The sequence below is a fragment of the Heterodontus francisci genome, chromosome 25, assembly GCF_036365525.1.
Source record: "Heterodontus francisci isolate sHetFra1 chromosome 25, sHetFra1.hap1, whole genome shotgun sequence".
Taxonomy (NCBI): Eukaryota; Metazoa; Chordata; class Chondrichthyes; order Heterodontiformes; family Heterodontidae; genus Heterodontus; species Heterodontus francisci.
The window spans coordinates 59,770,430-59,795,234 of NC_090395.1; the positions used below are offsets into that span (position 1 = coordinate 59,770,430).

At 44.9% G+C, this 24,805-nt stretch overlaps 1 protein-coding gene across 1 annotated transcript in view; it reads right to left on the reverse strand.

Moving 5' to 3' along the window:
• The window catches only part of LOC137383906 (TBC1 domain family member 30-like), a 110,841-nt gene that overhangs the window by 35,769 nt on the left and 50,267 nt on the right, over window positions 1–24,805 (reverse strand). The window contains exons 6-8 of the mRNA XM_068057287.1: window positions 7,887–8,055; window positions 5,202–5,370; window positions 623–719 (exon numbers count right to left, since the gene is read on the reverse strand). Of these exons, the coding sequence (XP_067913388.1) occupies window positions 623–719; window positions 5,202–5,370; window positions 7,887–8,055 (435 nt within the window). The remainder of the gene's footprint in view (window positions 1–622; window positions 720–5,201; window positions 5,371–7,886; window positions 8,056–24,805) is intronic.

The following is a 24,805-nucleotide window of genomic DNA, read 5'->3' on the forward strand; positions in this document are numbered from 1 at the left end:
TTTCGTTAATTTGTGGCCCATTATTCCACCAAACAAACATCAAACCCCACTGACCTTTTGCTCCACTTACCCAATTTAAACATGGTGGCCAGGAAAGCATGCGACATACAAGCTGCTGGGAAAAGAAGCCACTACCACTTGTTACTATCAGATGTGGAGGAGGAGAGGGAGCAGGGTCTCTTCTCCAACTCAAGTGGCCATGGTACATCTATCCTGTTACTTCCCTCTGTCACCTTATGCTGCTTCCCATGCTGGAAGAGTCCAATTTTATGAAATGTGCTCCCAGTGCATGCCAGGAATAATGCAGCAGAATTTTTAATACATAATGGGATTTAAAAAAAGATCCTATTCTTGAAAGATGCTGATTTTGCGGACTAGGGGCCATGGAGCCCCGGGTGAGAACCCCTGGAATAAGTTACATGCTCAAGTCTCTGGAATGGGTTTGAAATCACAGTCTTCTGACTCGGAGTTGAGAGTCACACTACTGAGCCAAGGCTTGCTGAATACTATTGCAATATAACATTCAGGTAACTAAACTGTAGCAGTGAATCTTTAGATCGGGTGCCTTGGGATTGACAGTTCTCACATCAAATTAAATTACTTTTGGGCTTTATACTCTCACCTGCATCAGCTCACTGCAGTCCATCAGTTTCGTCTCCATCATCTCCTGGCTCAGCCATTTGGAAATCTCATCGGGACTCTGACATTTCTTGATCCACCTATGACAAGTCAAAGTGCTGTTAACAGAAACTAGCTCATAATAACAAGACAAAAGCAAAATATTGCCTATGTTGGAAATCTGAAACATAATACAAGAACTAGCTATCCAGACTTACTGAGCAAAGATAATACAGTTTTTATTAACTAGGTGACCTCCTTGAAATCATAGCAGGTTGATGATCATCTACTGTAATCCTGTAGCACTGATCAATTCATTATATCTTCCTTCCTGGATTTAAACAAATCTGATAGAAATGTTCCAGCACTACAAGGAATATTCTTTCCACACAGTCTGTCTCGAGGATTCATTCAGTGAGACTAATTATAGGTGCCAAATTCAGAGATCCTTTATCAGCGCACTTATGGCCATTGGGAGTCTGTCAATGCCAATGATCATTTGTAACCCTTTATAGCCTCTGCCTCTAACTTTTCTAAATCTCATGCTGCTGATCCAAAAAAGAAATAATCGCTGTTCTCAGCAAATGCAGTAACTAGACTCACCCTTTTATATCACGGAACTGCTTCCAACTTCATAAGTTTCTATTGTGTCAAAACTGCTCCATGCATAGTGTGGGATGGACTTAGCAACAAAGGGGCATGCATAAAGTGCAATTGCTCTAAACACACCTTAAAAGCAACACCGCATGCACAAGACTTTCACAATTGTAAGCTGCAGTGTCATATTTACAATGTGTCTAGTCTAGTCGCTGAAATTAGCTGGGAAAGTCTGTACAAAGTTACAATACAACAGCCTGTACTCCAACTGCAAGCCATTTGTCTGCTGTCTCTTTGGTCAGAAGTGGAAGTAAAATCCCTATTCCAAGAGGGTTTAACTGCCTCTTTTGGCGAATGCATTCTGTCATTACCTCTAATGCAAACATTGGTTTCTCTTGGTGATTCTATTCAAACCTCCAGGAGGCACATCATCAAAAGTGGAGTCACACACTAGCTGCACAGAAGGAATTAAACTATACCAATATCGTGATATAATGTATTGTATAGTATAGGAACTAAAGACATCAGAGGGGTTCAAATTTGACTTGGATAGGATGCAAAATTATACGCCCATTATACGTCCTGTCTAATATTCAGTTCTGTTGACTTCAGGCAGCGTGTGCAACTTTCCCAAGTCGAATTTCACTCCCCTGCCCCCACCCTGCAAATAACTCAGTCAATCCCAGACAATCACTCAACCATGTTTCAGTATCTTGCTGTACTACATAGCAGCTCTGACAGTGTCTACAAAGGAACCAGTCTGCACCGGCTACGCCAGCCTAATAGATGCTATGCACTTCTGCACTTCAGCAACAAAAATCAATATCATTATATTTAAGGGCTGACTTTATAACACATGCTACTGGTGAAGTGTGTCGTCCATCGGCTGCACATATTGGGAATTCTTGTGTGCTGCCCTCAATTCTCTGTTCAATATGGAAACTAAGGCTCCCTGTTGGTACTAAGCAGTTTGTAAACTTATCCATTTGGTGCCTGGGATTAAAGGAAAGGGGTATTTACCCCCATCTCACAGTTCCCTGTGTACTGCTAGAAACGGTTTCTGATTTGTACATAAAGGGACAATTTTTTGAGCTTTCCCTTTTTACAGGAGGAGATGTTGCCATAATTCTTCAGAGAAAAATTGTGCGCAGTGAGCCCGTTAGTTTCTGATATGTGCTACTACTGTACATGATTTCCTATCAGTAGCACAAGCATGCAAAATGATTTCCCAGTTGCAACAGTTTTTGTTCAGAAGCTTACCATGTCACCCAACTCCCTCTACATCTCTACTTGAGATCAGAACAAAATAGCTGATGTGTGTGACCATCTTTACTTCATCTACCACCCAAATCCTTGCAATAAGTTTCACCATAAAAATCTTTTTAACACTATCAGATTTCTTGTTTGCAAGATCCATAACGATTTTTTGTTATAATTACATAGAGTACACAAGGGTTGTCATCACCAATTGGATTCTCTGACAATTATGATAATTTGCCCAAGTGGTTATTACAATTTTCCAACAATACAACAATAGCTACGACATTGAAATCTATTTAGCAGTGTCAGTATAATTATCTATTAGCAGCTCAGTGAATTACCACGAAAGGTAATCACATATATAAGCTGACTGTGATTGGGATTGACTGTCTCATGATTGCAGAACTCAGTTGCAGGAGTGTACAAACTATTGACCCTGGAATTGGAATGCAGTCTTTTCTTAGTAATTGGCATGGTGTTATTTTTCGCTTATGTGATGTCATTTTGGAAGATGCTTTGCTAATTTCAAGGCGTGGGAGAAATTTGTTCACGTACCTATATTGATACCATTAGAGAACGCCGAGTGGGTCATGCCGGGAGTGAAATGACATAAGTCTGCAGAGCACAACTAGAAGCAGTGCTATATTAATGAGTTTCTCCCCCACAATGTCCTATACGTATCTTGCAATTGGCTGTGGTTTGTGTTACAATATACAATATAGTCAAGCATATAAAATCCCTCAATTTGGATGTTAAATCAGATCTTAGATAAAACAAATTAAAAACCTCACTTAACACTTGATTGGAAGATCTAGCACTGTTGATATTGTTTCATTTCCTGTTTATTGTTATTTAAAAATGATTTCTCCCTTTTACATGTCATAGAGTTATACAGCACAGAAACAAGCTCTTCGGCCTGTCGTGTCCGTGCCAGCCATCAAGCACCTATCTATTCTAATGTGTTACCTTTGCTGAGAATGCAGGTAGCTATCTTCTGCCAATGAAACTCCTGAGTTGCTCACTGGACAGTGTAGGCAATTATGAAAGGTTAACTTGCTCTTAGCATTTCCTATCTTCACGTAGATAAGCCATTGGCCCCACATAGTGCCTAACCCCCTTACCACTGGTACGTGTGCAGTGCCTACCTACCAATATGGCTGCTCACAGTTAGATAAAATTGTCTATGAAAGAAGGGTTAAAAAATGAGATGTCTGGATCCACCTTAACAAGTTCATATGTAACAGCCTGTCTATTTGATACCAAATTCAGTAGTATCAAGGAAATGATTTCAATCAGTAAGAAAGAGGAAGAGATATTCTGTAATCCTCCTCCCATCACAATCTCCTGAATACTCAGTATTTAAATAAACAAGATGTTTTATAACTAGCAACATCATATAAAGATAGCGATTTAATATTTAACATTATCAAATCCTACAATGCTTTGGAGACTGAAAAATAAATTAATGTTAATCATCCTGTAGATAGTCTCAGAAAATTGATACATTAAAGTTAATCAAATTGTTGGAGATGACAGGCCAATAAGATTATGTCAGTTAAAGAAGTGATTCTCCACTTGTCTAGCATCTGACATAAGATAATGGAAGTGAATCCCTGCCAATTCTCCCAATTGCCTGTTGTGACATTTGCTGGACAGCAGCAGAAACCTTGGGAAGACAGCTTGATCGGGATTTCTGCGGTCCTTCCATCAAAGTTACGGCAGACGCGCTAGACAAACCCCACCTCCCCGCGTCCCTCTCCCATGGAAATTCACTATAAGCCTGATTCTGTTTCACCTGGGGGTTCCTCGATCTTTGGGCTACCTAGTACCACAGGATCCTGGACCTGCATTCTGAAAACTCCAATGTAAAGGTCCAACCTTTTTCATTTCGATGCAACAGCAGTATCTTAAAAACAATGTTACTTTAGGGAGCAAACTGTCCCCATTTATTCAGATATTCCCATAAAGCATTGCACAATGGAAGTGGGCAAATAATTTATGGTGTGCAGAAACTCATGGAAGCAGACAAAATTCTTAGAGTTTGACCTGGTAGTTGCAGGAAGGATGTTTCCCTTGGCTGGGATGAGTCTATAACCAGGGAACACAGTCTTAGAATAAGAGGTAAGCCATTTAGGACTGAGATGAGGAGGAATTTTTTCACTCAGAGGGTGGTGAATCTTTGGAATTCTCTACCCCAGAGGGCTGTCAAGGCTTAGTCATTGAGTATATTCAACACAGAGATCGATAAATTTCTATATATTAAAGATATCAAGCGATATGAGGATAGTGTGAGAAAATGGCATTGAGGTAGATCAGCCACGATCTGGTTGAATAGCAGAGCAGGCTCGAGGGGCCGAATGGCCTTCTCTTGCTCCTATTTCCTATGTTCTCTCACAAAGGCTTCTTATAATAGAGTGCCTATTATCCAACGTATACATTGTGCCCGCGATTCCCGGATGAGCCGCTAGATTTGGCACATCAAGACAGATGAAGCAATCAGGCAAGGAGAGAGAGCTGCTCCACTCTGCGGTTTCTGTCACTGATTCAAAGCAGTGATGATTGAAGGTACAGAGAAAACAGCAACCCAGACCATGCTGACAGAAGGAGGTAATAATATTGAAAGAGGAGGAAGTGGTTATAATGGTGCAATACTCAATCTCCTCTCCACTTTTCATTTTGGTGCGAGTCAGGGTTTTATCTAAAAGCAAACAATTGCAGGTACTCACTCTCCAAGTTGAGCCCATAATGCCAAAGCCACTCGAAGCAGCACCTCAGACCCTTCAAACAAGATTGCATCCCAAACCCGGAGAATAGTCTCCTTGGGAAGACAGGAAGTGAAGAGAGTCAGAAACCACTGCATGGTGACGACACTGGTAAGCGGCAGCATACATCTCCCTGGTTGGAAATAAAATTCATGGTTTGAAAAGATCTGAAATATATTTTAGCACCAAAGATATATTCCTTTGAAATAAACAGCTTGAAGTTAGAGGATGTTTGAATAGTTTATTACCATCCTGTTTGTGCGAACTTCTATATCTTGTTATATCTCGCCTTAACTCCAGAAACCTCAAAACGGACCACCTTTCAGCAAACTGGTCATGTTCCTTAATTCCACCCAACCCCCTGCCCCACCCATTCCAGTCTGTCATATTATGATATGTCTTTGGATGATTCACTACATGAAAGTGGCAGTACAAGTGTAAATTGCTCCTGTCCATTGCTGCAGATTCGGATTTCAGAAAGCAAAGCTAGCAGTGATCACCACACAAAGGTTGTGGGCAATGCAATTTCATTTCCTACTCTTCCTTTTCTCTTAAAGTGGCAGTGCAACCCTGGGTCTAAAACAGACGTCGTGCTGGATGTGGATTCACCCATATTCCCAGCAGAGGAGGTTTGGATGGAGAGAGGACATGATGGTACAGGGAAAAGTAATGAGGAGGAAAAATACCGTACATCTAATTTTGTAATAGTTTCTAAATGCAAAAAAATGAATTGGCTTTAAAAAAAACTTGCATTTATATAGCGCCTTTCATGACCACTGGACATTACTTTACAGCACTTTACAGCCAATGAAGTACTTTTGATGTGTAGTCACTGTTGTTATCTCGCAATCCAGTGGTATATAATGCTGGCTCACTAATTCCACTACAGATTTAACCAGTGGTAAATCAATGCTGGTTCAGCAGAAATAGCAAGTTGACCAAAAGAAAATGTTGCTGTTATTTTATCCATTAATGTTTTGTTTCTGTATGCCTGTAGTTTTTTTTGGTGAACATTTGATGTGGTGCATTAATACTGTGTCGCAGTGGAAAGACAGCCGTTTTGCATATGTACCCTGATTCATTGTCGCGCATCTCCGAGAGTCCAGCTGAAGAGCAGCATTGAAATCAGGCCTGTCAAAAGATAGAAAATGGGCCAATTCTTTAAATAACATAAGGAAGTCTCGCCAGTGTAATGTTTCTGCACAGTAATAAACAAACTGTAAGACCACAGACACTTGGCATCTCTCCACTGTTCTACAAGGAATCCAAATATAAAGGAAACCTGATAAACATACAACTAGCTAGCCAAGAAATAGTCTGCCTGAATCAGGATTTCTATAAACTGCAGATGAGATAACAAATCTCTGAACTGCAGCTCAGGCAATCAATCACTTGGTGAGAGCCATGTCAGAAACGTGCTGTCACAGAAGCACTGAGCAGACACTTGATGCTTATGGACAGGAAGGCAAGGGAAAATTCCCCAGGCTGCTGAACAGCGAGTAGCTAACTACCAAAAGTGCATTAGCAGAGGCCTAGAACTAGCAGGGGGAACATAAAGTAAGGGGGAAGATTTGAATTCAATGCTGCAAAGCTCTACCCCAAGAAGGGTCATCACCTTCAAAAAATGAGGGTAAGATTAGTTTTATGAATACTGCAGTGGTACTTGGCAGAACTGGTAGCATACAATTAGTATGTTGAAAAAAACATAAAACGTTGGTGGGTCTGAACTTGCATCATCTAAGGGTGTTGAAATATTGCCCCATGTAGGGGCAAGATTTGGGTTTGTCTTCACAATTCTCCACATGGTGCATTCCCAATCTCACTATCACAAGTTGCCTAATAGAGGAAGGGAGTGAAAATCCAGACTAAGCCAATTTGCTTCATGTACCAACAGGTTGGTTATAAGAAACATGGAAAATAGTACGTCGTACAACAAGGGCTAAGGAGTGGTGAGAAAACTCAAATTAAGGTTAGTGAAGGAGCATGTGGAGGAACATAAACCTGGAACCATGCTATGTTGAACCAAGTCCTGTTGACATATAGGTCCCAATAGAGAATACATGAGGTCAGATTCCAGCAAAATGCTTGTTTTCTTTTCTTCCCAAATTTCTCCTCTCTGTGCCTAAAGGTGCTGACTTAACGTGGGCTCTCTAGTACCTTGTCCAAGCAGACGTTCTTCATGTGCGACTCTTGAGGACATAACACTGATGACAAATCTTGTCCTCATCCAACATTCCCACATTTCACTTTACGGTATAGTCACTAGATAGCAATGTGGAGACAGAACTGCTGTTGATTTTTTTTTCTCTGTCTCACTAACCCAGGGCGTTGAGATCACTTGTAGAATCTACTACTCCACCCTGAGATCAACTAACTCAGCACAAGGAATGGATTAAGTTTGGACCCTTCCTGGGCTTTATGGTTACGTCCTGCACCATGCAGATATCTACCCATTAGCAGCAATGGAAAGACACTTTACATTAAAACAAAAAGTCAATATCTCCCGCTGTGTATCATATCATACTTTAACGTTTGCGGCATGAGATAGCTCGTTAAACTGACAATACTTTGTGAAAATATCATACAATTAACCGTTTTTATAAGTTTTAAATGACAAGACGAATACTGTATTTTTTTCTCAAAACCTACCATCTTTGGCTTTCTTGGCAGCTGTGCAAAGACGGTCCAGGTGTTGTGAAAGCTCAGGGAGCTTGATTTTTAACAGATCATGGAAGACTGCAACGTCAACAGTCAAAGCACTGAGATTGTTAGCAAAATAATTGTCTGGAAGAACTTTGTCGAGTAGGTAAACCAAGACCTTGGAGGAAAATGAAATAAAAAAGAGCATATGACAAGCGTTAATGCTAAAAATGAAATCTTTCCGATACCGTATGTGATTACAGGACAGAAAGTGCCAAAGTATATGATGTTGACACATTAGAGGCAGCTTTCTGGCTTTGCGCTCTCCACTTAGAGAGTCAAGTGACCATTGGAAATTTGTGCCACCAACAGTGCGAAGCCTGAAAGTTACCTCCATTATTCTAACACTTTACTCAACTGCAACCACCATATGCATGAGCAGTGGGGTTTTCTGTCCATTTTTCTCCTCCTTCTCTCCTGAAGGCACTGCCTTTTACTGGGGTTTGGCAGCTCTTCAGTGCTTTGCCCAAGTGGCCATTCTTCATGTGTGAGCTAAGGCAGTGTGTCCCTGGGTTATTCAACTGTGGGCAGATTTACACTGAGCCCTTTTCAAAACTCAAAGTTCAAAACCGTGCACTTCCAGAAAGAGTCACTGGACAGTGATTGACTGTGGGAACTTTATCTGATATTCTGAGGGTAATTTTAACTTTGGGTGATAGTGTATCGATTCATCCATCTGTTCATGTAGACGGGAGCAGAAAGTTGCAAAGGGACCCTGATAGATTTCGTGAGTGGCAAAACTGTGGCAGATGAAGTTTAATGTGGGAAAGTGTGAGGTCATCCACTTTGGACCTAAGGGAGATAGATCTAAATGGCTAAAAGCTCAAAACTGGGGCGAGCAGAGAGATGTGGAGGTACAAGTACAGGAATCACCAAAAGCTACTGGACAGATATAAAAATAATTTAAATAGCTAACAGAATTTTGGCCTTTATCTCAGAAAGGCTGGAATACAAAGGGGTGGATGTTATGTTATAGCTGTGCAGGGCTCTGGTGAGACCCCATCTGGAGTACTGTGTCTATTTCTGGGCACTGCATCTAAGGAAGGAGCTACTGGTCTTGGAGGGGGTGCAGTGCAGATTCACTAGAATGAATATAGGACTGAAAGGGTTACATTCTGAAAGGTTGCATAGACTAGGTTTCTATTCCCTTTAGTATAGAAGATTATGAGTGATGTAATTGAGGCATTTAAGATGATTAAAAGATTTGTTATGGTAAATAAGAGAAACTATTTTCTCTGATGGGTGAGTCCAGAACAAGGGGACATAACTAAAATTCGACCTAGGTTGTTCACGGATGATGTGAGAAAGAAGTTCTTCACACAAAGGGTACTAGAAATCTGGAGCTGTCTCTTCCAAACTGCTGTTGAGGCTAGGTCAATTAAAAATTCAGAACTGAGAACTGATAGATTTTTGTTAGGCAAGGTTATTAAGGGTTACAGGATAGATGGAGACAAGATACAGAGCAGCCATGATCTAACTGAATGGCTGAACAGACTCGAGGGGCTGAATGGCCCAGTCCAGTTCCTATGTTAAATATCTCTCCCGATTTTCATTTCAGAAGTTAATGGAAATCGGGATGATCTGATATTGCCCCTTTTAAACTGTCGCCCAAAGTCAAAATGACTCCTCTTTGACTCCTTACCTCACTGAGGTCATTTCCAGCATGCCAACTTCTGCAAAGGATCCTGTTGGGATCAGCTAACAAGCCACACATCAGGAATCAAACCAGGGCTCCAATCTGTACAGTTTAGTACGCACTCTGCTCTGCCTTTCCCATAAACGCCATGCTTTAGGATGTGGGGAGAGAACTGGAGAGTTGCCATGCTGTTGCAGTGTGTTCTGCAGTGCTGAGCTATGGAATGATAAATCAGTGTGGCACCTAGTAGGTATTTCATGCCCAATGCTTTGGTCTCTCTGTGCCTTTATCCACTAGACTGCTGGAGGACTTGGGAGGCAGTGGTTAACATAAGAATGTAAAAGTAGGTGATATGGCACTTCGAGCCTGCTCCGCCATTCAATCAGATCATGGCTGAATATCTATATCAAATCCACTTTCTGATGCTATTCCACATCCCTTGAATCCCTTAGTTCCCAAAATCTATAGATTTCAGTCTTGAATGTATTCATTAACTGAGCGTCCAACAATTCCAACAATTCGCAATCCTCCGAGTGAAGAAAATGCTGATTTTTTTTTCCTCATTACTGGGGACGAATTTATATTGAAAAACCAGAAGTGGGATTTGATAGTCAAAGTAAAATAAGACTGGCATATCTGGCTCAGGGAAGCAGATAATCACCCTGAGCTGCTCTTGTCGATATGTGAAGTGTATCCCCAAGGCCTGGGAACAGGTCGTGAGCTGACACCCCCCCAGCATCTGGGAAGAGGAAAATAAAATGGCAGAAGGGGAATGGAGAAACAGAACACTAGCCAAATGAAAAACAGAATCTGCTCTCTAATAAGGGAGCTGTAAGACCACAGGCATGAAAATCTTCCTCTGCTACAAGGAAATTAAATACAAAAAAAATCCAGAAAAAACATGCAACTGGTTTCCCAGGAAATATTCTGCTTGAATCAAGGCTTCTCTAAGCAGCAGACAAAGTAGGCAATTTGTAAATCATTGAACCACAGCCACACAGTACCTCAGCTAAATCAAAAACGCTTCAAGATATATATATATATTTCACATAAAGTAATTAAACTGATAAAATAAGTTGATTTCCCTGCTTCTGGCAGTGGATTTACTGTAGCTAATTTTTGTCTCACTACCTTTCCATTTGCTGCTAAAATCAGGGCAGTAGTGGGACCAAAAGTGCAGGTAAAAAGATGAACTGCCAAATCGCCACTGGAATTTCAACCAGAAACTGATGGGGGCCTCATTAATTTATGCAAATCAGGATTAAATTTAGGTTGCCAAGGCCCCAGCACCATTTTCATCCCTGTCCATGTTGCTCCCTGCAATTCATCAAACCGCCTCAAACCATATGTGGTACAAGTTAGGAGGGAACTGCTTGCAGTTTTAAAAAAAAGGGATGTTCACCTTCTCAAAGCTAAAACACTTACTAGTGATTTTTTTTTTGTTACTTAGATGACTTCAAAGTGGCCATAAAAAGTGTTGAACTCTAAGGAAGCTTCTGGAAATGCACTGTTTTCTTCATGGAGAGAGCGTTCTGGAAATTCAATTCTGGTTAGACACCAGACGGAGGTGAAGAGGTGCAACAGGAGTATGTAGCAAACAACGCTGCAGCTGAAGGAGATCAGATAGAAGGAGGCATTCTTAAAGGAATCCATACCCTTCTAACAGAATAAATAGCCCCGGGACAGCATAGCTGCAATTCTCTGAGCAGCAGTGCATAAGGAGGATGTGATTCTCTCGGGCAGCTGTCATACAGTTGTACTGACTCCTGCAACAGGACGTGCAAGCCACTGCCACAGGCAGCACTGAATTCTCTGTCCCTGTCAAGGTCACTGCAGCTCTTAACTTTGCCTTCAGCTTCTTTGAAGCTGTCAGAGGAGATATTGGCCAGTCTGCGATTCTGGCCAGGATTATGCAGGCAACTGATGCATGTGTCTACAGGAGTGAACACTTACATAGACAAAAAGAAGCAGCAGGATAAGAGTTTGGGGCTCACACAGATTGTAGTCTTTCCATCAGGCTTCCTCATTGACTCCTCCAAATGAGCCCAATGTTTTCATGAATCACAAGGGCTTCCATTCCATTCAGGTGAAACTACTGTGTGATCATGAGCACTGCATCATGCAGCTCTGTGCCTGCTTTCTTGGCAGCTGCCTTACTGTTTTCATATCGTGGCAATGAGCCATCCCACAACTCTTTGCCTTGCATGGCAAGTGAGGGATTAGTCGTGTGGGGACTAGGGCTGTTTCCTGCACGCTTGGCTCACGACTCCCAGTGGTGGCTGAACTGGGTTACAATCACATCCAGAATCCAACTAAAGCCCTCATCGAGCAGACCCCTGGTGTCCACAAGTGACCATTCTGCTGCCTGGAGAGTTTTGATGGCTTTCTGCAATACAGCCCACCAAGACTGCCCCATATGATACTCTTGCACTGCAATGAGGACAACACAAGGAGCCACCACTACAGCATGTTGTAGTTGCTTCCTGGCAGGCAGTCCAATACATTCAGCAATTCCTGCTGCACAGAAAGCAGTTTTTACTTAAAGGCTGGCTTCCTAAAGTCTGCTTCTCTGTCCACGACAGCAGAGCTAGGAAGTGAGCCTGTCCTCAGGTGAGTTGATTCCTGGGCTATTGTTTCCACTGCGCCAGTCCTGCTCATATGCTCAGTAAATCAACCAATGCAGGTACCTCTAAATCGCTATCTATGCCACACAGAGTTGATATCCCAGCCAAGGAATGATCATTTTCTATTTCAGGTATCAGAGCACTTTGTTGAGTGTGTACTATTGGAATACTAATATATACTAATATAATTTTCCATATATATTATCTTCAACAAGAGAGAATCTAACCACCTCTCCTTGACATTTAGCAGGAGTATTGCTGCATCCCCCCACCATCAACATCCCGATTGACCAGAAACTTAACTGAACCAGCCATATAAATACTGTAGCTACAAAAGCAGGTCAGAGGTTGGGAGTTCTGCAAAGAATCACACATCTCCTGACTCCCCAAAGTCTTTCCACCATCTACAAGGCACAAGTCAGGAGTGTGATGGAATACTCGCTACTTGCCTGGAAGATTGCCTATCCAACAAAACTCATGAAGCTCGACACCATCCAAGAAAAAGCAGTGTGCCTGACTGGCATCCCATTCACCATTTTAAACATTCATTCCCTCCACCACCAGCGCACAGTGCCTGCAGTATGTTCCATCTACAAAATGCAGCAACTCACCAAGGCTTCTTTGACCAGCGCCTTCCAAACCCGTGACCTCTACTGCCTAGAAGATCTAGAGCAGCAGGAGCATCGGAACTCCACCATCTGCAAGTTCCCCTCCAAGCCGCATATTGTGGCAATCATCCTGACTTGGAATTATATCTCCGTTCCTTCATCATCACTAGCTCAAAATCCTGGATCTCAAAACCTAACAGTACTGTGGGTGTACTTATACCACAGGAACTGCAGCGGTTCAAGAAGGCAGCTCACCACCACCTTCCCCAGGGCAATTAGGGATGGGCAATAAATGCTGGCCTTGCTCATGACGTCCACATCCCATGAACGCATTAAAAAAATTCTAGTCCTTTTTCCAGTACCCAAAGCCATTTGCAACTGAGGACGATGAAGATTATATAATTTGACCATCCTTCCTTATGGCCACACTATAACTAAGGGATTTTACGTAGGAGGCAGGGCTCTAGAGCCGGGCCAGAAAGGCAGGGGGATCCCCGCATCTGACTTTTCCTGCCCCCTCGGAACAATCCTCCAGTCTTTTCTATCAATGTTTTAGGATCCAGGGTCCCCATCTCTTTAAAGATTGGGATCCCACCTCCATGATCCGCCGGCCAATCAGAGAGCTGGCAGCTCAGCAATATCGGCAGTGCCACCGGCAGTGGTAGCCACTACGGCAGAGGCCTCGGGCCCAGGCCCAGCAATGGAACCCCGAAACAGAGGTAGGTGAGGCGGGGTCACTGGGGCCAGACAGGAAGGCCTCAGTGAGGGCGGGGGCCAGTGGGTGGTTGTGCAGTCCAGGAAGAGGGGTGTCCCGGGGATAAAGTGGTCCCTGGTGGGGGTCCTCCATGGGCTACAGATTGCCCACAGAGGAGGGACGCCCCCCCCTTCCAAACCCACAGGGAGATCACCTCATGTTATAACAAGGCGATCTCCCTGCGTAGTGGAGAGATCCCAGCGGCGTCGGACAGAGACCCTTAATTGGTTATCAATAGACCACTTAAGGGCCTCAACTGGCCACTGTGGGGGAAGGTTGTCGGCTTATCCTACCCCTGAGAAGATCGCTTGGCGATGGGGAGGCAACAGGCAATCCGCCCCCTCCCCCCCCCACCCCACCACCTATTGCGATTCTCGGTGTCCTCCTGCCTCTGGCTCTGGTTTCGCCTGAGCAAGGCCCATAAAATTCAGCCCTAACTACTTGGAGGTGGATAACAGGCCAAGGCTCTATATTTCTCTCACATTTCCCTCCTTCTACTGTGTGGAGCTGCAGGACACGAACCTACACTGTATCATTCTGCAGAACAGCATGTTGGTGAATTTAGGTACCACATGATCAATACTGCCCCACTCACACATTGATTTACTGGATGAGGATCATGATTTAAAGTTAGCTGCTTCAGTCACTACCTGCCGCACACTGAACTATTCAAGTGCAACATATGAAAGGAAAAATACAGAAATATCGGGTGCAGAAACATTCAGGATTTCACTGCATCATGGAGTGGATTCATGTCGCCACTATAATGCAAAGCTGTATACTGTTGCCGTGAGACCCATGCGACAGACAATCTCATTACAAATAACCAGGAACACAGTAATAATGTAAAATACCCTCCAGCACATTATGTACCAGGAGTGATTTGATGTAAGAATATTACCACATTTCAGAAAACAGGCACTGTCATACACTGACTCGTTTCGAACTGATGCTCCCTGCCCTCTTTCAAACATTAAATGATTCAAATAGAATGGTTTTGATTTACTAACAGCATTAGTAGAGCAAAACATCTGCATTTTATGGCTATAGACATAAGGCAAAGAATCATAGTGCCCACTGAATAAGCTTACATCTGGCAACTGTCTTCAGGGTTAAAAACAGAAAGGTTGTAAAAGCACTGCAGGTTAGTCAGCAATTGAAGGAGAAAAATAAGTTAAATAAAAGCAAAATACTGCAGATGCTGGAAATCTGAAATAAAAACAAGAAATGCTGGAAATACTCAGCAGGTCTGGCAGCATCTGTGGAGAGAGATGCAGAGTTAACGTTTCAGGTCAGTGACCCTTCATCAGAACTGGCAGAGGCTAGAAGTGTAACAGGGTTTAAGCAAGTAAAGCGGGGCTGGGGCAAGAGATAACAAGAGAGGTGTTGATAGGACAAGGTACAGAGAATAACTGACCAGAAGATCATGGAGCTAACGCAAATGGTATGTTAATGGTGTGGTGAAAGACAAAGTATTAGTGCAGAGAGGGTGTTAACTGACAGAAAACTGAACAGCCTGGCCCCAAGCACAAACATGAAAAAAACAGTGGGCAGGCAGAGCAGAAACAAACTAAACGAACTAAAATAAAATAAACACATAAAAAAGAAAAAAAACTAAAAATAAAAAGAGGGTTATTTTTTGGGTGAGACCCTCAGTCTGGATTGGCCAGTTCTGAAGAAAGATGACATTCATAGCATTAAGCTATTTCTCTTTAAGAAGCTGACGGATGTGCTGTGCATTTGCAGCATTTTCTGTTTTCATTTCAAATTTCCGACGTTCAGGATTTTCTTAAACCCTCCTCAGGATCTGGCTTAAATTGAAAATCCACTGCACCTGGGAATTAAATGCCAAAGGAGGCGACTTTAAAAATGGAACAAATCTATTTCAAAAAAGGATTTAGATAAAATTAAACCTTTAGAGAGATACGGCACTGAAACAGGCCCTTTGGCCCACCGAGTCTGTGCCGACCAACAACCACCCATTTATACTAATCCTACATTAATCCCCATATTCCCTACCACATCCCCACCATTCTCCTACCACCTAGCTACACTAGGGGCAATTTACAATGGCCAATTTACCTCTCAAACTGCAAGTCTTTGGCTGTGGGAGGAAACCAGAACACCTGGTAGAAACCTCCTGCTCATTACCACCGACCGCCCTCCCTCAGCTGATGAGTCAGTACTCCTCCATGTTGAACAGCACTTGGAGGAAGCACTGAGGGTGGCAAGGGCACAAAATGTACTCTGGGTGGGGGACTTCAGTGTCCATCACCAAGAATCGCTTGGTAGCACCACTACTGACCGAACTGGCCGAGTCCTAAAGGACATAGCTGCTAGACTGGGTACGCGGCCGGTGGTGAGGGAACCAACAAGAGGGGAAAACATACTTGACCTTGTCCTCACCAATCTGCCTGCCGCAGGTGCATCTGCCCATGACAGTATTGGTAGGAGTAACCACCGCACAGTCCTTGTGAAGACGAAGTCCCGCCTTCACATTGAGGATACCCTCCATCGTGTTGTGTGGTACTACCATCGTGCTAAATGGGATAGATTTCGAACAGATCTAGCAATGCAAAACTGGGCATCCATGAGGCGCTGTGGGCCATCAGCAGCAGCAGAATTGTACTCAACCACAATCTGTAACCTCATGGCCCGGCATATCCCCCACTCTACCATTACCATCAAGCCTGGTTCAATGAAGAATGCAGGAGGGCATGCCAGGAGCAGCACCAGGCATACCTCAAAATGAGGTGTCAACCTGGTGAAGCTACAACACAGGACTATCTGCGTGCCAAACTGCGTAAGCAGCATGCAGAGCTAAGCGATCCTATAACCAACGGATCAGATCTAAGCTCTGCAGTCCTGCCACATCCAGCCGTGAATGGTGGTGGACAATTAAACAACTAACTGGAGGAGGTGGCTCCACAAATATCCCCATCCTCGATGATGGGGGAGCCCAGCACATCAGTGCGAAAGATTCTCATTTGCAACAATCTTCAGCCAGAAGTGCCGAGTTGATGATCCATCTTGGCCTCCTCCTGAAGTCCCCAGCATCACAGATGCCAGACTTCAGCCAATTCGATTCACTCCGCGTGATATCAAGAAACGACTGAAGGCACTGGATACTGCAAAAGCTATGGGCCCTGACAATACTCTGGCAACAGTACTGAAGACCTGTGCTCCAGAGCTTGCCGCGCCCCTAGCCAAGCTGTTCCAGTACAGCTACAACACTGGCATCTACCCTGCAATGTGGAAAATTGCCCAGGTATGTCCTATACACAAAAAGCAGGACAAGTCCAACCCGGCCAATTACCGCCCCATCAGCCTACTCTCAATCATCAGTAAAGTGATGGAAGGTGTCATCAACAGTGCCATCAAGCGGCACTTGCTTAGCAAGTGGCTACAACAGCAGGTCAGAGGCTAGGAATCCTGAGGCGAGTAACTCACCTCCTGACTCCCCAAAGCCTGTCCACAAGGCACAAGTTAGGTGTCTGATGGAATACTCTCCACTTGCCTGGATGGGTGCAGCTCCAACAACACTCAAGAAGCTCGACACCATCCAGGACAAAGCAGCCAGCTTGATTGGAACCCCATCTACAAACATTCACTCCCTCCACCACAGACGCACAGTAGCAGCAGTGTGTACCATCTACTAGATGCACTGCAGCAATGCACAAAGGCTCCTTAGACAGAACCTTCCAAACCCGCAACCTCTACCAACTAGAAGGACAAGGGCAGCAAATGCATAGGAACACCACCACCTGCAAGTTCCCCTCCAAGTCACACACCATCCTGACTTGGAACTATATCGCCGTTCCTTCACTGTCGCTGGGTCAAAATCCTGGAACTCCCTTCCTAACAGCACTGTGGGTATACCTATCCCAAATGCACTGCAGCGGTTCAAGAAGGCAGCTCACCACCACCTTCTCAAGGGCAATTAAGGATGGGCAATAAATGCTGGCCTGGCCAGCGACGCCCACTTCCCATGAATGAATTTAAAAAAAAAGAAACCCACGCAATCATAGGGAGAACTTGCAAACACAGGCAGTACCCAGAACTGAACCCGGGTCACTGCAGCAGTGAGGCTGCCCAACCTCTGCAACCTCTTGTAGCAGAAGCATTCAAATAGCTTTGATGTTATACAGGAATTCAAGGGTGGAGGTGTTCAGAAACTGAACTGGAGTAGCCATATTGTCGTGAAGACCCCCACCTACCAAGAATGAGGCATAATTTTGTCACATGAACATTAATTTTAAACTGTTGCTGGAGTGAAGAAATGACTTGATTTACAAGAGATCACCAGACACATGGCTGGAGGACATTTGCATACTAACAGACAGTGCTTGGAGAGACTAAAGAATTGCTCTCTGATTCAATTAACAAGAGATTAGGCTGGGCAATGGTGATCCACATCTTGTCAGGGTGGAAGACAGCACGATACCCCCTCCCACCCCCCACCGAGAGTTTTGGAATCCACAAATGCAGGAGTTTGTTTAAACAGTTAGTCTCTTGACTAACCTGCTGGCCAACTTGGAGTTTTGAACTGTGCTCACAGGACAGTTTGGGAACAGACTGCAGATTGTAACTGAACCTGTAACAAGACGGCCTCTCTCCTGGCTGGCTCTCTCTCACTTTCTCTCAGGCCTCCGGACCCACTGAAGACAGTAAACCTCAAGAGAGAAAAGACTCCTACATCGAAACATCTTATAGTGCGCACCGGGCCCCAACAAACAGCAAGATTAACCGGCAATCCAAGACTCCACATTGAACTCAAAGGACTGTAAATAACTACCAGATATTGTCTCAAACTTTTCCCCTTTATGCTTTCTACTTTTTCTGTCTCTATCTGCACGTGTGTTTATCGTGTATGCAGGCTAGCGTGGTCGCATCGCATAGTTGTCAACATAGGGCGGCACAGTGGTGCAGTGGTTAGCACCGCAGCCTCACTGCTCCAGCGACCTGGGTTCAATTCTGGGTACTACCTGTGTGGAGTTTGCAAGTTCTCCCTGTGTCTGTGTGGGTTTCCTCCGGGTGCTCCGGTTTCCTCCCACATGCCAAAGACTTGCAGGTTGATAGGTAAATTGGCCATTATAAATTGCCCCTAGTACAGGTAGGTGGTAGGGAAAAATAGGGACTGGTGGGGATGTGGTAGAAATATGGAATTAGTGTAGGATTAGTATAAATGGGTGGTTGATGGTTGGCACACTCAGTGGGCTGAAGGGCCTGTTTCAGTGCTGTATCTCTAAATAAAAAATAAATAAACCGAATTAGAGTTTAAGATTAATAAATTTCCACCTTTCTTGTTTAAATCTAAGAAAACCGATCCAATTGATTTCTTTGCCTTACAATTGGAAAGCGGTGAACAAGGATTCACTGAGGGGGAGCTATAAACACGGTGGTTTTTAAAATTAAACCCTGTTACAATTAGACCAGGTAAAGGCTGAGAGTGAACCCCTAGACCCCTATCTCACCTGGTCTTAACAATATAAATACTGTGGCTACAAGAGCAGGTCAGAATATAGGAATTCTGCAGTGATTAACTTACCTCCTGACTCCCAAAAGCCTGCCCACCATCTACAAGGCATAAGTCAGGAGTGTGATGGAATATTCTCTACTTGCCTGGATGAGTGCAGCTCAACAACAGTCAAGAAGCTCGACACCATCCAGGACAAAACAGCCTGCTTGATTGGCACCCCATCCACAAACCTTCACTCCCTCCACCACCGACGCACAGTGGCAGCAGTGTGTACCATCTACAAGATGCACTGCAGCAATGTACCAAGGCTCCTTAGACAGTACCTTCCAAACCCGCGACCTCTACCACTTAGAAGGACAAGGGCAGCAAATGCATGGGAACACCACCACCTGCAAGTTCCCCTCCAAGCCATACACCATCCTGACTTGGAACTATATCGCCGTTCTTTCACTGTCGCTGGGTCAAAATCCTGGAACTCCCTTCCTAACAGCATTGTGGATGTACCTACCCAACACGGATTGCAGCGGTTCAAGGAGGCAGCTCACCACCACTTTCTCAAGGGCAATTAGGTATGGGCAATAAATGCTGGCCTAGCCAGCGATGCCCACATCCCATGAATGAATAAAAAAAAAGTCCAGGCTGCCGTGGCTCTTCACTCCAACCCCAAAAGTACATAGATGGATATTCCCAGACAAGGGATATCCCTTGAGGAGATGGTGACTGACCCTTCTACAAGTGCCCCAGACAAAAGCACAGAGACGATATAACCCATGCCACCTGCTCACTCGGACATCCATTGAGCAGGCCATTGAGCTTCTAAAGATGCGCTTCGGTGTCCGGACCGGTCAGATGGCGCTCTGTAATACCCTCCTGCGAGGGTCTCGGTCATTTTGGTGGTCTGCAGCACTCTCCATGACGTGGCCCTCCACAGAGAGTTGTGGACCTTGAGGATGATGAGGCGCTGGAGACAATAGCTTATTGGAGGATGAGCAGGAGGTCAGAGAGGAAGGGGAAGAGGAGGCGGTGGGAGAGGATGCTGAACAGAGAGTTGTCCCAGCTGTACAAAGAGGTGGCGGGCACAGCGCGGGGTGTAAATGGCCTGTCAGGATGCCATGCATGTCAGGGATCATTTGATTCAGGAACATTTTACCTGTGTCCCTCTGACCCAGGATGAAGGGCATGTCATGGAAGTGAGTCTGAGATACCTTCACTAACACATCCACTGAAAATGCATCCAGAAACACCGAAGGTTTTACCATCAATGAAGGATGCACATCTGCCCAGGGGCTTTGGGCTCACTGGGTAAGAACGTGTAATCTTTCACCACCTCATAACACCTCTCCTGTCATGCCAGCAATAAAAGGAGTTTCAGATTTGTGACTTGAAGTATTATAATTTATATAGTACAATGAAAGGAAAACAGTAGACAGAAACAGTAAGAAGACACCACTCAGTGCTCTACGTGACGTGGTGGCCTCCAGACTCGGCCACTCCTACCCTGTGCTCCCCTTGTGGCCTCTGAGGAGGTGGAGGCAGCCTGCTCACTCGTCTCAGTTTGCGGCTAAGATGCATGTGGCAGTTGTCCTTGTCATGGCATGGGCAGCCTCCATCTCCTGGCCCTGCTGCACAGATGGTCCCTCGGATGAAGGGGCCCAAGGATGATGAGGGCACCCCATGAGAGGTGGTACCCTCATCCTCCTCCATGACATCCTCAGCCCTTGCTGGGTGCTCCAGATGCCTGGAGGGGAGCACCAGCAGGGGCGTAACTGGTATCCACTCCAAACATCTCTGTGCCACCAGTGCCACTGACTGGCCCATGCTAGATAGTGTGGCATGCATACTGTGGGCGTCAGTGTGCAGTTCCTACATGCACTCCAATGATGCCGCATATGGCTCTCCAAGAGGTTGGCCACTCAATGGAAGAATTCATGCGTTCAAAGCTCTGAGCCATGTGGTGTACATGAGCTGGATGGACTCCCCCATCTTCAGCCCATGACCCCTCACTGCCTCAGGGAACTCCAACATGTGGGAGCACATCTTCTGCTGCTGGTCTAGGTGCAGCCTCTTTCTTGTGACTTCTGAGGCCGTGCATCTGTGACCAGCTGAGCAGGACTGTCTGTCCTCTCTCCTCCGAGGGGATTGCCCAAAGTTTCTTGTGCCCCTGACACCTCCTCCTGCACATTCGTGCCCTGGTCCTCACCCAGGGCCACCCTACCTACATGCGCGCGAGGTCCCACTGAGGTGATAGTGTCTGCACTGGTGGGGGGTGCACTCGTAAGGTGTGAGGGTGCTTCTTCATCTATTCCTTGCTCCTCTGGGGGCAGTAGAGGGAGGTGAAGAGGGTGCCCTGCGTTGGACACATGCACTTGTGGGAGACACAAGAAGAGATGATGACAGCTAGCCTAGAAGAGTAGAGGCCTCTGCTGTGCTGAGGTTACCCAATGCTACTTCGTTCACAACACATTTTCAGACAGGTTGAAGTGCACAAATGACCATGTTGCCCTCTGTAATAACCAGCTCCACCATGAGCTCCCATCTCACCGACTTCCTCCTCGTTCACAATCCTGGCTATCTCCATCGCTGCTTCCTCCATTGGGGTAACGTGGTGGAAAAATGGTACCCCGCCTCCCATCTGGGCCCTCTCTCAGTCATTGTAAGCCCATTTCTCCTACAAGGACAAAAGAGAGCGAGGTAAGGCACTTTTGTTCTCTGTGGCCTATGTCATCTGCCCCTATTCATTAGAAGCTGCATGTCTCAGTGATGACAGGTCCTCAGGTGTACTTTGGCTCTGAGTCATTCTGAGGGGTGAGTAAGTGCCCTGGGCGTACACTTCTCCCACCTTCAGGAGCAGCATGCGCCCTGAGGCTCATCAGGTGGTATGTCTGCTGGAGGGTGAACACACAGAGGTGAGTCCTGAGGGTTGGGGGCCGCACTGGCCTTGCCAGAGCGTATGAGGTCATTGAACTTCTTCTAACACTGTCACCACTATCTTGCCACTCATTGTGGCTTCCACCTCCACCCATGAATCCTTGGTCTGTCTGGGGCCTCCGGCCACCCTCCAGGAAGAGGACCTCCCTCTTCTCCCTCACGACATCCAGGTCTGTATCTAGAAATGAGGGGCAGCCTTGCCCCAAGTGCCAAGCCTCCCGTTTCCTGCGAGATCTGGTTCAACTCCAGTGTTGCCCAAGACTCTGAGAAACTCTGCAGTCTCCTTTCTGTCAAACGGCAGCCTCAGTAATGGCTGCCATGGTGAGTTTAAACTGGGCCCACACGTCATCTGACCTGCCTCCGTTCACACCACTACGGCCTCTAATTGGACAGCAAACCCGTCACCATATCAATTAAGGTGTTACCCCCGTGAAAATCGTGACGCTAATCTGTTTTCCCCCAGGGGTGGGATTGAGACCCAAAATCAGTCCTGACTTCCATTTCCCACCTCCAATGCGAAAATTCAGCCCCAGGTAAATATGGACCCATTATTTTAACATCAGTTGTTGAAGAATTACTGGAATCGATCATCAGGGACAGCGTGACTGAGCACTTGGTCAAATATGAGCTCTGCAGAGAGAGTCAGCACAAATTTGTGAAAGGTAAATCATGTCTGGCTAATCATGTTGAATTTTTTTTGGGGTGGTCAGTAGCATGGGGAGTGTCCATGGATGTGTCTATATAGATTTCTATAAGACATCTGACAAGGTTCCGCACAGCGATTTTGAGGAAAAAGGAAAGTCCACGGTATTGGAGACAACCTTGGAAAATAGGGTGGGAATTGCCTGCAAGATAGGACACAGATCTGTCCTGGAGTCTCACATCTTCTCGATATATATCAGTGACTTGAACGAAGGAATAGAGTTGTATATCCAAATTTGTAAATGGCACAAAGTTAGGAGGCACAGTAAGTTGTGTAGATAAGCAAAGGAAGCTGCAACAGGGCATGAAGAGATTAAATGAGTGGATAAAATTGTGGTTGTGACAATTGTTGGAGCTGTACTTGCCTGGATGAGTGCAGCTCCAACAACATTCAAGAAGTTCAAGACCTTCCAGGACAAAGCAGCCCGCTTGATCAGTACCCCATCCACCATCTTAAACATTCACTCCCTCCACCACTGGTGCACAGTGGCAGCAGTGTGTACCATCTACAAGATGCACTGCAGCAACTCACCAAGGCTCCTTCGACAGCATTTCCCAAATCCGTAACTTCTACCACCTAGAAGGGCAAAGACTGCAGAAGCATGGGAACACCACCACCCGCAAGTTCCCCTCCAAGCCACACACCATCCTGACTTGGAAATACATCACTGTTCCTTCACTGTCCCTGGGTCAAAATCTTGGAAATCCCGTCCTAACAGCACTGTGGGGGGTACACTACACGGACTGTAGTGTTCGGAAGGTGGCTCACCATCATCTCAAGGGCAATTAGGGATGGGCAATAAATGCTGGCCTTGCTAATGACGCTCATATCCCACGACCGAGTAAAAAAAAAAGTAAGTACGAAATCGTTCACTTTGGATCCAAGAACAACAAATTGGAATATTTTCTAAGTGGTGAGAGAATAGGGACTGTGGAGGAGTATAATGATTTAGGTGTTCATGTACACAACTTATTAAAATCTAGTGCGCAGGTACATAAAGTAATCCTTGAATGACGCAGCACAGAAGGAAGCCATTCGACCCATCATGCCTGTGCCAGCTCTTTGAAAGAACTTTCCAATTAGTCCCACTCCCCTGCCCTTTCCCCGTAGCTCTGCAGTTTTCTCCCCTTCAAGTATTTATCCAATTCCCTTTTGAAAATTATTACTGAATCTGCTTTCACCTTTCAGACAGTGTGTACCAGGTTATAACAACTCACTGCAGAAAAAAAAGCTCTCCTTATTTCCCTTCTGGATCTTTTACCATTTACCGTAAATCTGTGTCCGCTGGTTATCAACCCTCCTGCCACTGGAAATAATTTCTCCTTATTTACTCTATTCAAAACCTTTCATGATTTTGAACACCTCTGTTAAATCCCCTCTAAACTTTCTTTACTCTAAGGAGAATGAGTACCATTTCTCTAGTCTCTCCACATAACTGAAGACTTTCATACCTGGTCCCATTCTAGTCAACTTCCTCTGCACTCTCTCTAAGGCCTTGACATCCTTCCTACAGTGCAGTGCCCAGAATTGGCCACAATACACCAGCTGTTTTTTAAAGGTTTAGCATAATTTCCTTGCTTTTGTACTCTATGCCTCAATTAATAAAGCCAATGATCCCATATACCTTTTTAACGTCCATCCCAATTTGTCTTGCCACCTTTAAAGATTTGTGTACATACAGCCCCAGGTCGCTCTAATCCTACATCCCCTTTAAAATTGTACTATTTAGTGTTTATTGCTCCGCCTCATTCTTCCTACCAAAGTGAATCACTTCACACTTCTCTGTGTTAAATTTCATCTGCTGACAGTCTCTCTATGTCCTCTTGAAGTCTGTTACCATCCTCCTCACCGTTTACTGCAGTTCAGTTTTGGGTCATCTACAAACTTTGAAATGTTGCCCTGTATATCCAGGTTCAGGTCATGAATATATATCAAAAAAAGCCTAATGAAATGTTGGACTTTATCTCAAAGGGTGTGGAATACAAAGGGGAGAAATTATACTTCAGTTGCACACAGCCTTGGCCATCTGGAGAACTGCATTCAGCTTTGGGCACAGCACCTCAGAAATGATATACTGGAGGGGGCACAATACAGATTCACCACAATGGTACTGAGCTTGAAAGGATTAAGTTATGA